At 39.1% G+C, this 12,714-nt stretch overlaps 1 protein-coding gene across 3 annotated transcripts in view; it reads right to left on the reverse strand.

The window, feature by feature from the left end:
• The window catches only part of DENND1B (DENN domain containing 1B), a 247,935-nt gene that overhangs the window by 60,261 nt on the left and 174,960 nt on the right, over positions 1–12,714 (reverse strand). For all 3 annotated transcript variants that reach the window (XM_060774564.2, XM_060774562.2, XM_060774565.2), the window contains 2 exons: positions 11,783–11,908; positions 3,267–3,368 (listed from right to left, as the gene is read on the reverse strand). In XM_060774564.2, the coding sequence (XP_060630547.2) occupies positions 3,267–3,368; positions 11,783–11,908 (228 nt within the window). The remainder of the gene's footprint in view (positions 1–3,266; positions 3,369–11,782; positions 11,909–12,714) is intronic.

Consider the following 12,714-nt stretch of genomic DNA (forward strand, 5'->3'; position numbering starts at 1 on the left):
ACTGGCGCAACCTGGGGATCACAACCAGATACAGTGAAGACATCTGCCCTTGCGCTGTGCTACTCTGCTGCTGAGTATGCATGCCCAGTGTGGAACACATCTCATCACACTAATACAGTGGGTGTGGCTCTTAATGAGACATGCCGCATTATCACGGGGTGTCTGCGCCCTACACCACTGGAGGAATTACACTGCTTAGCCGGTATTGCACCACCTGACATCCACCGGGAAGTAGCAGCCAATAGTGAAAGGACCAAGGCAGAGACATCTCCAGCTCATCCCCTGTTTGGGTATCAGCCAGCACGTCAATGACTCAAATCTAGACATAGTTTTCTAAGATCTACATAGACACTCGTTGAAACACCTCAGCAAGCGAGAGTCCAAAAGTGGCAGGCTCAAACCCAGAACCTCAACCAATGGCTGATACCAAATGAGAGACTCCCCCCTGGGCACACAGAGGACTGGGCGACTTGGAAGGCGATGAACAGACTGCGCTCTGGCACCACAAGATGCAGAGCCAACCTTCAGAAATGGGGCTACAAAGTGGAATCCTCGACATGCGAATGTGGAGAGGAGCAAACCACTGACCACCTACTGCAATGCAACCTGAGCTCTACCACATGCACAATGGAGGACCTCTTGCCGCAACACCAGAAGCACTCCAAGTGGCCAGATACTGGTCAAAGGACATTTAATCAACTACCAAACTCACAAAATTTGTATTTTGTATGTTTGTTTACTTTGTTTCTGTTAGAAATGTAATATAATTGACTGGTTGCCCTGACACGACAAGTAAATGCTATAGACCTATGAACTGTTTAAAAGGCTTATTTTTTTTTGTTTTAAAACTGTTAGTCGTGCTGAATGTAGGGCACTAACACATGCACTGATTTATTAAGTTCAATGGATCTATGCTCCTCATGACAAGGAACTGGATTTAGGTCTCTGTCGATGGACGATTAAAATGTAGCCCTTTTTTATTCAAATGACCCTGAATGAAGCCATATTACAAACAAAAACTCTTGGAAAAAAGGCAGCTGGCTGGAGAATAAGGAGGAATAACATCAAAAATAAGCTGGAAAAGAGGTGATACACATAAAAATCAAATAGTTTAACAACACCCTTCTTTGCTTCTTGGAAGATAGGATTATTTCTGTTCTGTCCAATTTCACATATTTCACTTATAGTGTCATAAATCTTTACTTCAGCCATTCAATTACAGAGACAGAAAATTGCCAGTTGTTTTCATAATGAAAGTTGCCTACTATCCTGTGAATTTCACTTATCTATCATGGTAATATATCTTCAAAGGCTAAGCAGATTAGTTAAGGTTGGCCTCCCTAACTAAAATTCTAGCTGCTTTAATCAGAGATTAAGTTTTCCCATAGCACTGAACTGCAATGTTTACCCAACACAGAAATACTTGTAAGCACTGGCTGCTTGGCCATTTTGGTATGGCAATTTGTTCCTTTCTGAGTTTCTTCAAGTCCACAATGTAAGGATTACTTTCCCTCAAACAAGAGAATGACAAATCTTTTGGGTTATTTTAAAATATCTTTATACAAGAGTACAAGTTCAAAATAAATATTTGGGAGACATGTAGCAGCCAGGCTATGCTATGGCCAAGACAGAATTGAAACAACTTCACCAACTGAAAAAGGCCAAGAGCACTTCCACAACTCCAAGCTGTTTTTCTGCTGGTATGATTTTTCTGCATCAACCACTAAGGAGGAATAATTCAAATCTAGAAATGCCTTCCTTACTGCATACGTAGCATCATATCACACATTTAGATTTAGTGGGAAAGTATCTGAACAAAGCATATTATTTTGATACATTGTGCAGACCCTATTCCCCTGATTCCTTTGTCAGTCACAAGGGCACAATGAGAACCATCCATTTTTAAACTACCCAGATTTCAGAGAAGCATCATGTTGCAGAACGATGAGATAACAAAATGAATTTTCTCAAAGAGGATTTTGAACCCTAGGAAACTGATGTTTGGAAAGCAGATCTATTGTTTTCACACATCAACATTAAGTCGTCATTGTAAAATCTAAAAGAGCTGTATTATAAACAAGGGACATGATCTGTATCTTTCTAAATTATATTGCATTTTATTCTGCTCCTACAACTGCATCGCTTTCCAGGTGGAAGGTGGTCCTCCGGTCGGGGTTGGCTTGACGTGCCTCCCTCTTAGTACAATTCTCTCTTTTGCCCTCCATTCGTGCCTCTTCAAATTCTGCAGCACTGCTAGTCATAGCTGACCTCCAACTGGAGTGCTCAAGGGCCAAGGCTTCCCAGTTCTCAGTGTCTATACCAGAGTTTTTAAGGTTGGCTTTGAGCCCATCTTTAAATCTCTTTTCCTCTCCTCCAATATTCTGCTTTCCGTTCTTGAGTTCGGAATAGAGCAACTGCTTTGAGAGACGGTGGTCAGGCATCCAGACAACACAGCCAGTCCAGCTGAGTTGATGGCAGAGGACCGCCGCTTCAATGCTGGTGGTCTTTGGATCTTCCAGCACGCTGACATTTGTCCGCTTGTCTTCCCAAGAGATTTGCAGGATTTTTGGGAGGTGGCGCTGATGGAATCGTTCTAGGAGTTACATGTGATGTCTGTAGACTGTCCACGTCTTGCAGGCATATAGCAGGGTTGGGAGGACAACAGCTTTATAAACAAGCACCTTGGTATCCCTCAAACACTCTCTGATTCATTCGGAAAAATGCTGCACTCACAGAGCTCAAGCAGTTTTGAATTTCAGTGTCAATGTTGACTTTTGTGGAGAGGTGGCTGCCAAGGTAGCGGAGTCAACTTTTGCAATATGTTACCATCACATCACATTTTTTGCAATATGTTAGCATCACATCTGAAAAGGGCAACTTTAAACATTACTGGACAATCTTACTCTTCTGGATGCCTTTTAAATTTGAGATTCAGACAATTCTGTGTGAAAGACTAGTAGGTTAGTAAAGTGCTCTTTAGTATAGCAATACCTATAGTGTATCCAACTATATAGGCTTAGTTTAACCATTTCTTTTTTTCTTCCTCACAGCTTCTAATTGCCTTAATAGAACTGCAATTATCTCTACATCAAAGATGTAGCCAGAAAGCATAGATCGACCACAGGATAAAGCTACTAATATCAACGCTTTAGATAGGAGCACTGAGAACCTATTTTATAAACTGCACTTGTTGCCTGTTCCTGAATAATCACACACAGCATGCACTAGAAAACAATTAGATCAAGAATCCACTCACTCTGTAGTACCTGCTTAAAAAGTTGAAGATTCACTGCAGTTTCCAGAAATTGTTTGGTAGTGCTGGAGCGGTGCTTAACAAAACTTTCTTCACAGAAACTGACAGGCTCCCCCTGAATTAAGAGAGAATGAATTAGAAATAGAGTACTTTGGGAATAATCATTGCCATTCCTTCTACTTAATCAGTTTAGACATAGCAGCATTATTATGTTGATATGCTCACAATTAATTTTGCTCTAGCCAAACTGACATGTGCTGACCCCAACTGATTATACGATGGATGAAACAATCTCCCAAAGCAACATGAAACAGGGCATCAAACTTACCCCTTCGTGTAATAATCAAAAGATGAAAGACTGTTACTTCCTTGATAGACCAAATTTAAAAGATGAGCAATTTGGGATAAGTAAGCAAGAACCATCATTGGCAAAAAGGTATTAATTCATGACCAAGAGGCTTAGAACTGCTCTGGGGAGATAGATAGATAGATGATAGATAGATAGTAGGGCTGTCCAAACACGGAAAAATTTGTTTCTAAACTCGATTCGTTTTTAGGGGTTTTTTGCGTTTCGTTATTTAAAAGAATTCCGAAATTTTCCTTAAAAAAAGTTAGATATTTACGAAATTTCGGAAATAATAAAACAATTACGAATCGATCCGTTAATGGCGGCCGCGATCGCACAATACGCTAAAAAAACTTCTGAAGCTTCCCTCTCCCTCTGTTGTTGACTGTTGGTGTGATAATTATATTTTTTTTCACTGAGAAAACAAACAGCAACCCTAAAACTTGCACCAGACATGCGGAAATAATAACGAAACATTTGCGAATCAATAACGAATCAATAACGAAACAATTACGAAACGAATTGGAAAAATTTGTTTCGTTTTTTAGTTGCTCCTGAATGGTTCAATATCGCTTCGATATAAAAAAAATAACGAATTTTTAACGAATTCCGAAATTACGAAACGAAACTGCCCAGCCCTAATAGATAGATAGATAGATAGATAGATATCTAAACCTTTTCTTGTGTCATTTGGACCTGCAAACTTCTTCATCCCTGATCTAATCAATGGTGATGCTCTATAACATTCTTATGGCAAACCTATTGTAAGCTACAGTATTGACCACATTGTAGAAAACTGCTATGAAATAAAAATTCAGAATTCGCAACTAATATATAGAGCAAACGATCAAGAGTCATAACTCAAGGCACGTCAAGTTTTTTTTCCTATTACGTCTTATACTTGGTTGAATGTCATTTTTTTGCTCCATGGTCCTGGAATGAGAACTTCTAGCTGGGCTATAATTCATGTAACAACACACACTGGCCTGCAGATATAAGAATATTTTATAGCTACAAGAACTGTACATATGCAACCAAAATAGGTAGGGGCCAGCTCAGCCACTGGAAGGGGGAAAGGAAACAAAGGTATTCCTATGTGAATTCTTATTATGATGGAACAGAGAGGCCTTTCAAACACAAACTTCAGGCTACTATGATACACATTTTATTTATGTCTATGATCACTACCTCCTTCACATTTTACTTCCATAAGCTCTCACATCTTCAGGTGCTATTTTATACACATTTCCTCACATTTTAAATTTATAATGTAGTAGCTGTATGGCTTATAATGCCATCTGATAGTGTGGGGTTTGAGGATTATAGGAATTGAAATGACATTCATCGTCATGTATATCGAAATTACTCAGGAGTGATCAAACTCAGATTTAATTTAAGGATTTAAAATATGTCGTATTTTATTCACTTTCATCTGGAAAAAAAATCCTTCTTCTTGGGCCCCATAAATATCTCAGTGTTCTCTATCTGTAGGCCACAATGTTGTACATTTCATGGATAAAGAATGAAATCTTATACACTAATATCAAGTGTTGATTCCTTGATATATAACATATAATAGAGAACTATTTACAGGCCTGAGGCAACCCAAATTCAAAACATTCTGAGATGGATGGGTGTCAGTACATATTATGGGTTTGAAATAATGCAAACCTTTTGTAATCACAAAAATATATGACCATGCAAGAGTAAGCAACAAGGAAACTGTTGAATTAAGGGGACAATCCTGCCTTTAAAAATACCCCATTCAGAACTGAGTCAAGTTTTGAAAACGGACTTGTTGAACAATAAGAATTTCCCACCCTATGGGGTAGTTTGGTACTTTAGGGTTTCAGAATGCTAAGACAAAAGGAATTTGCTAACTTCCTAAAAGAAATTAAGCACATCTGCTTCATTGCATTATGTAATTGTTGGTGTGGGCACAAGAAGTGAACAGTGCCTGATACTTTCTCCCTAAATGCTCAATATACAGGCACATTTCAAAAGCCTTTTCAATTTATGCTGTTTTTTCAGCCATGTTATAGTGAGATGCTAACACCCCCCCCCCCCCCCGTGAAACCACAATCAAAATAGCAGTATCTCCAATGCAAATTGTTGCTATACTAAGCTTCAGAAATATGTTCAATTTAAAAACCAGAAATTTGATAAAGTTTGTCCCAGGTAATAAATGCCATTGATTTTGGTTTGCTTGTTATCAGCATGCTTAGGGTAGTGTAGCCAATGGAGAAACACTGTGCTGATATTTACATGGATGCATGCATGCTCTAATAGTCCTTTTACTATTGATTTACAACATATTTTCAAAGTATGTTTGATCTAAGCCTTGTAGGGATTCTGTACTGAAGAGGAGACTGTTAGTATTTGGACCAAAAGTAATGAATGCCGAACAAGACATCTGTCCTCTTTGACAGCCATTGTCAAAGAATTCTGTGTATACCAACTCTTTTTCATGAGGTGCTAAATAAATTAGGAGTCATTTAAATTTAACCTGGAATCATTTATTAGGCAAGCTACTTAATATATAGATTGGGTATCCCTTATTTGAAAAACTTGAGACCAGAAATGTTTGGGATTTTGTAAACATATATTTGTAAAGATATAACGAGATATATTTGAGGTGGAACACAAACACGAAATTCATTTAGGTTTCATATATATCTATCTATACATAAGATTTTAATAACTTGACCCAGGAACGGCCAAGACAATGTAACAGATGAAGATTTGAACGAGAGGACATACGAGGGTTATTAGTAAGGTCCGTTTTGTTATAGACACTAGTAGTTCGCGCGCATACCGCAAAGAGCGCGTGTGTCGTGTACCGGCATGCCTTGGGAACAACTGCTCAGTTTCCGCTCTGTAGCTAACCTGTACGGTTCTGTTCTGTGCTTTAAAAATGTTTAAGACTATCAACTCACCCGCCGCATGTGAGGTTTGCTCAGTGATACGGTTTTTGTCAACAAGGAACCTGCCTGCTGCAGAAATTCATCGACAGATTTGTGAAGTGTACGGTGATACTGTTATGAGTGAAAGCAAAGAGCGTAAGTGGGTACGACAATTCAAAGATGGCCATGACAACGTCCACGATGAGGACCGCTCCGGTCACCCTTCTTTGATTACAGACGATTTGGTGGCTTCAGTTGAAGCAAGTATTTATGAAGAGGTTATTTTAAAATTGGTTCAGAGGTATGATATGACCTCACAACCTCTGAGGATGCTTGCCATGGATGCAGGCGAAACGTCTAGAACATGGCTCTATAGCCCGAAAAAACCCACAAGAACCTGGTATGATAAGTGTTTGAACAAACTTGGCAACTATGTCGAAAAATAGAGTGAAGTATGTACTTTCTGAAAATAAATTTACTTTTTAGAAATAAACTTTTGTTGTGTACTTATGTTCCAACGGACCTTACTTAAAAAATACCCCTCGTAGTTTCTTTTTAAATTGTTTATTATGCACTGTTTATGTTTAATTTGCACTTGATGTTTTTGCTTTATTAATGTATGTATTTTGTTTCGGCATCGAATTGTGCCGACTGTGTATACCGCCCTGAGTCGCCTTCGGGTTGAAATGGTTGGGATAGAAATAATGTAAATAAATGAATAAATACATAAACTTGAGCATGAAACAACATGTGTGTACACTGAAGCACCAGAAAACAAAAATGTCACTATCACAACTATCCACGTCAACAATTATGGAGTTGAGAATATTTGGTATTTCCAGATAAGGGCTAGCCAACGTTTAACTGTAAACAATTCTGATCAACTAACTCAGATGAAATAATCATATTAACCAGGGGTCCTCAAACTTTTCAAACAGAGGGCCAGGTCACAGTCCCTCAAACTGTTGGAGGGCCGGATTATAATTTGAAAAAAACATGAATGAATTCCTATGCACACTGCACATATCTTATTTGTAGTGCAAAAAACACTTAAACACAATACAATAATTAAAATGAAGAACAATTTCAACAAATATAAAATTAGTATTTCAATGGGAAGTGTGGGCCTACTTTTGGCTGATGAGATAGGATTGTTGATGTTGTGTGCTTTCAAGTCATTTCAGACTTGACCCTGAGCGAGGGCCGGGTAAATGACCTTGGAGGGCCGTATCCGGCCCCCGGGCCATAGTTTGAGGACCCCTGATCTTAACTATGAGACAGTAAGATAAACCTATTTAACTGTAACAAAAGCGCAAGTAAATCTGACCTAGGAGAAGGCAGCCTTGCTTCTAAATACAATACAATAGGCAGTTGTTTAGTTTTTGATAGATTAATTAATTTATTTCCCTCCCTCCCTGATATAGGAATGTTAGTGGTTTGATTAGCAAGGTTAGACCAACTTCTGCATGCTGGTCTCTGGGCATAGTTTAGAAAGGTTTGGGCTGCATCTACACCAGGCAAAATATCACAACAAGGTGATAAGCCATGTGATCACCGTGACATGGACAGCAAAGCTCTGCTAGGAAGCTGCCTCTTGACAGCAAAAGAGTAATTACTCTTTTGGATGTATGAAAACCTAGATCACCTCAGATCCAGTTGTCCACATGTCACAAACACTTGGAGGAACTTGCAGTTCTTCTTGTGCTGTATTAATTGTTAAAACACTTCTGCTGTGGAACTGGCCATATAATCCCCTTCAGGGGTTTAAGGTGAGTATATTTTATTTGGTCTGTGTACAATAGGCCTTGGATTTAGTAAACTAGGTGGGAGCTGCTTAAAAGTCAAATTCCTAGCACCTCTCAAGTCCAGAACCAGGAAAACCTCAAAGTCCCTAGGAAGTCTCTGTTTTGTCAGAGCAGATAGGACAAGGAAATGATTATGAGATGTATTCATTTCATTTACTGAATGTATATCCCACCTTTCAGAATACTGAATCTCATGGTAGGGAAACCAAGTAGGGAATTGACTAATCTTTTCCATAGCTTGTCTCTCTCTGTTTTAGAGGGCAGATTAAAAAAAACTGTTAAGTCAATAGGACACCCGTCTAGATCAGAAGAATTAGAGGAGAGACAATGGCAAAAGAATGGACAAGATCAACACATATCAAGAAGATGAGCTCAGGAAAAAAAACCCAACTTGCTAATTTGTGAAAATCTTGTGAGGGGAAAAAAGTGTTGTGTGATAAATACGTAATTCTTCATGATAAAAGAAGAAGAAGAAAAATACTGTAACACTATAAACAAGTCACCTTTCTTAAAAACACAGTCTCATTAAAAGATTATAAAGAATATAAACAACTACCTTGATTTATACTGCACTTTAAAAAGTCTGGCACCATTTCAGAAAGCTAGCCAAGAATTAGATAAAGCCCGTACAAAAGATACTGAAGTCTCTGCAAGGAGGGAAAAAACCACCCACCACTTAACTTTTTTTTTTTAAAAAAAAGGCATTACTTGAAAGAACATTAAGACTTTTCAAGTACAGTTTGAAAAATTAGGGAAATAAAGAGCTACAAATCGGATTACTTCTTATTTTTAACTATTTAATCTACCTTAGAGTATACTGATATACACAAACAGAAAATGGCACAAGAAGAGCTAACATGTGTAATATAACATATATCTTTAGAATGGTGAAATTGCCTTGAACATACCTGAGAGGCTTTAGAGGCTGTTTAGCAGCAAACTATATTTAAAAAGCATTTTTGGGTCATATAGTATTCAGCTGTAAATTTAGTTAGAAAAAGTCATCTGCTTGCTTTGATAGTGAAACAAAACACCTGTTTAATGCTAAAATTGGCATTATAAGAAAATATATTACATATGCTTATATTAAAAGCAAACAGATTAATCCATTGTTCTCATGCTTTAATCTAATTTTTACTATTAGTACTGTTGTAGTACAGCGTGATAGTAACATTACTACTACTGGTAGAAGGGAGAAGAGGGCTGCGCAGGTGTTGGAGGAGGAGCAGCAGCGAAAGCGGATTAGAGACATATTCATGGCTCCAACTGATTCCTAATCCTTCGAGGGTTTCTCAGATTGTGAAATGGGGGAAGGAGAGGAAAGCAGGGGAGTTAAGCGGGCAAGAATCAGATGAGGAGATCCAAAGGAAGCGTATCCGTGATATACTTAGCGCCCCAACATTAGATGAAGACTTTGTGGGTTTTGAAAGTAGTGATGGGACTGGGAGTGACGATGGGGAGGAGGATGCTTTAGACTGGACCCGTGTGCAGGAGATTAGGGACATCTGTACTCAGCCTACATCCAATGATGACTTTGAGGGGTTTGCAGAGGACTGGCAATCTGGGAACACTTGGGAAGACCTAAGTCTTGAAAGAGGCTGGCAAAGGTGGAGAGATGGGAGGCATTGCTCAGCTGCAGGGAATGGGGCAGCTGAAAGTGATGATGAAAGGGTGGGGAGCAGTTCATCCTCTGATGAGGAGTTACAGGATATAAATTGGTTTGAATTCAATGGGTCTTTGCAGAAGGCAAAGTGTCTTATCAGGTTTAGATCTTTGTTACTGAAATTACTCTCAAGTTTGGGTCCTTGGACTACAGATCTGTGTTTCCATGACTTCTGGTGGAAACTCCGTAAGTGCTGACTTCAACCTCTCCTTTGACTCTGGACTGTGTTTTGACGACGACTTCGCTTTTTGGACTGCTTCATCTCATTTTGGATGTGCCTGGACTTCGGACTGTTTTTGGACTTTGATTTTGCATGCTCCCACCTTGTTTTCTTGTGCTTTTTGGACCTTTTGAATTTCAAGCAGATTGCTGTAACTTTTCGTTATCCCAGATTATACTCTGGTATAATCCAGATTATATTTAAATTGGGGTTTTTGCTTAGCGGTTGCTATAGACTCTTAGTTTGTGCTAGAGGCACTGAGTTAAGTGTCTCTAAGCCTTTTTTGTGTTTAATAAACCTTTGTTTGGACCTTTTATACTGTGTTTAGCATTCTTGAGGCTTCTGGGTCTTGACAAATACTATGGAGATATTTCTGTCTCCTTGCAAACTTCAGCTTACAAATTGAGAACTGGCAACTCTATTCCATACATTAACCAACTTTTCATGTTAGATTTGCTGGTGTTAAATCTGCACTGGGCCTCAGAAGAAACATTACCCAGAAAATGTGGCCCATGAGCAAGGGTTGTTCCTTGTTGTTAGCACAAACAAGGGACTTCCTTTCCAAACAATGCAAACCTACACTTTCCCTTCCATGATCAACAATGATTTTTTACACAAATTATAGCTTTGAAGGACACACAAGGAGTTTCCAAGAATGACAAGGCAATTGGTGTTCTGTCGCGCGCTGGGCCTGTAAATAGTTGTCTTTTAAACAGGACGTGCAACCTTTGCCTAACAGGAAGCCAGGGGGCCTAAAGAGAAGTTCTCAGAGGTTTCCACCACAAACAGTCTTTAGATGGCTTGAGAAGCACAACAAAGTATTTTATTAATGAACAATCAAACAGAAACTTCTCTTGTCTTCAGTAAAGTTAAGCAAATCATTCCAAGCTTTTGGGCAACTGGTGAATTCCTAAACTTGCCCACGAAGGACAGGCAACTATCTTCAATAACTTCTTCCTTAAAGGAAAAACCCCTTTTTAACTTCTCCCAGGCTGACTGTAAACTTAAACCTAACTGATGTGGGCACCTCTACCGGGTTGAACTGCGTCTCAAAGCACCGAGTGGACCTACCAGCAAGGCCTGTAGTCTCTTCAGCTGGAGTTCTTTGATCTTTAGGGCTGTTTCCCTGGAAAGTCTTTGGAGACTCTTTTCCTTCTGTTTCTGTTGGAATTTCTGTAACCCTGGAAATTCTTAGGAGACTCTTGAAACTGTTCTCCCCCGTAAATTCTTTAAGGTTGAAACTTTTGTACAGGGGAAGCTTGCACACATCCTGTACATAGCTAACCTTGATGAGACTAACTAAAAAATGGCTCCCTTCCCTTCCCAATTGCCCTGAGCAAGGGGCGGGACCAAAACTTAATGATGATGGACAGGTGAGTTGCCCTATGACTGCAGCCAAAAGAAGCCACCTATCTGCAGAGTCCCTGAAACCTAGGACTGCAATCAAACATTTAATACAAAGCAATCAAACATTTAATACAAATACAAAGTTGGAGCTCCTGGTACAGCTGTACCAGAACAGGTGTTCGACACAGGCTAAATATATTGAAAATCAAGACAAAATGAACAGTTGAATATAAGACATAGCTTACTGGTTTATATCTTAGTGCATCTCTGTAAGATCCAAACAACGCAGCCTGTGCCCTAAGAAAGGCCCTGGCTACTCCATCACCAGTAGCTGTGGACTGTTTCTTCAGTTTATTTTTCAAGGCCGAGACCTGTGTGACAGAGAAGAACAGTTAAATTAACACCTCAGAAATTGGTACAGGGAGGTATGAACCCAATCAGCAGGCAAATCATGGTGTCTGCAGGTCATCCAAAAATTCATCCTTTTCCTTGATGGCCTATCTTTTTAACTGCAAAGAACACCCGCTGGTCTGTCAATTGAAATGGAAGCAGGGGATGATAGTAAAGTGCTAATGCAAATTGGTTTATGCTCTCTTTTTTCCCCCAAGGCCTTTTGACATAAATAAGCTTTAATTATTTTACAATAAACGGCTTGTGAGCCACTCTTCCTGCAGATTTCTTGTCACCACCATAACGTGTGCCTCCTGGTTTAAGACAAAGCCAACAGGGTATCATTTCATTTGTGTTACAAGAGCTTAGTTTGGGGACACATCTAAAGGTCAACCTATCACTTAGGGCAGTTTATGTGTTCACAGTACTACCCAAATTCACAACTACATGAAGACTTTCTGTTTCCAAAAATAGTCAAGATAAACAAGAGATGCGGTCTAGAACAGGACTTTTAAAACCTTTCAATTCGGGGTCCCTTTTGGCCAAATAATTTTTTACTTGACCTTGGCTATATAGGGATACTAAACAGGTACAAAAATCAAATATTTACTGATAATAAACCAGCATTTGCAGGGCTTGCTGAACAAGCTGAGTTTTCTTTTTATGAAGTACACCTGAAACATCTTCTACAGAGTCCACTGTAAACATTACACAACAGATTGATGTCAATGTCTGAAACAGTCACTAAATGATGTTTAGAAAATCTTTATTGTTGCCAGATTTTTGG

Source organism: Anolis sagrei, chromosome 4, assembly GCF_037176765.1.
Source record: "Anolis sagrei isolate rAnoSag1 chromosome 4, rAnoSag1.mat, whole genome shotgun sequence".
Classification (NCBI taxonomy): domain Eukaryota; kingdom Metazoa; phylum Chordata; class Lepidosauria; order Squamata; family Dactyloidae; genus Anolis; species Anolis sagrei.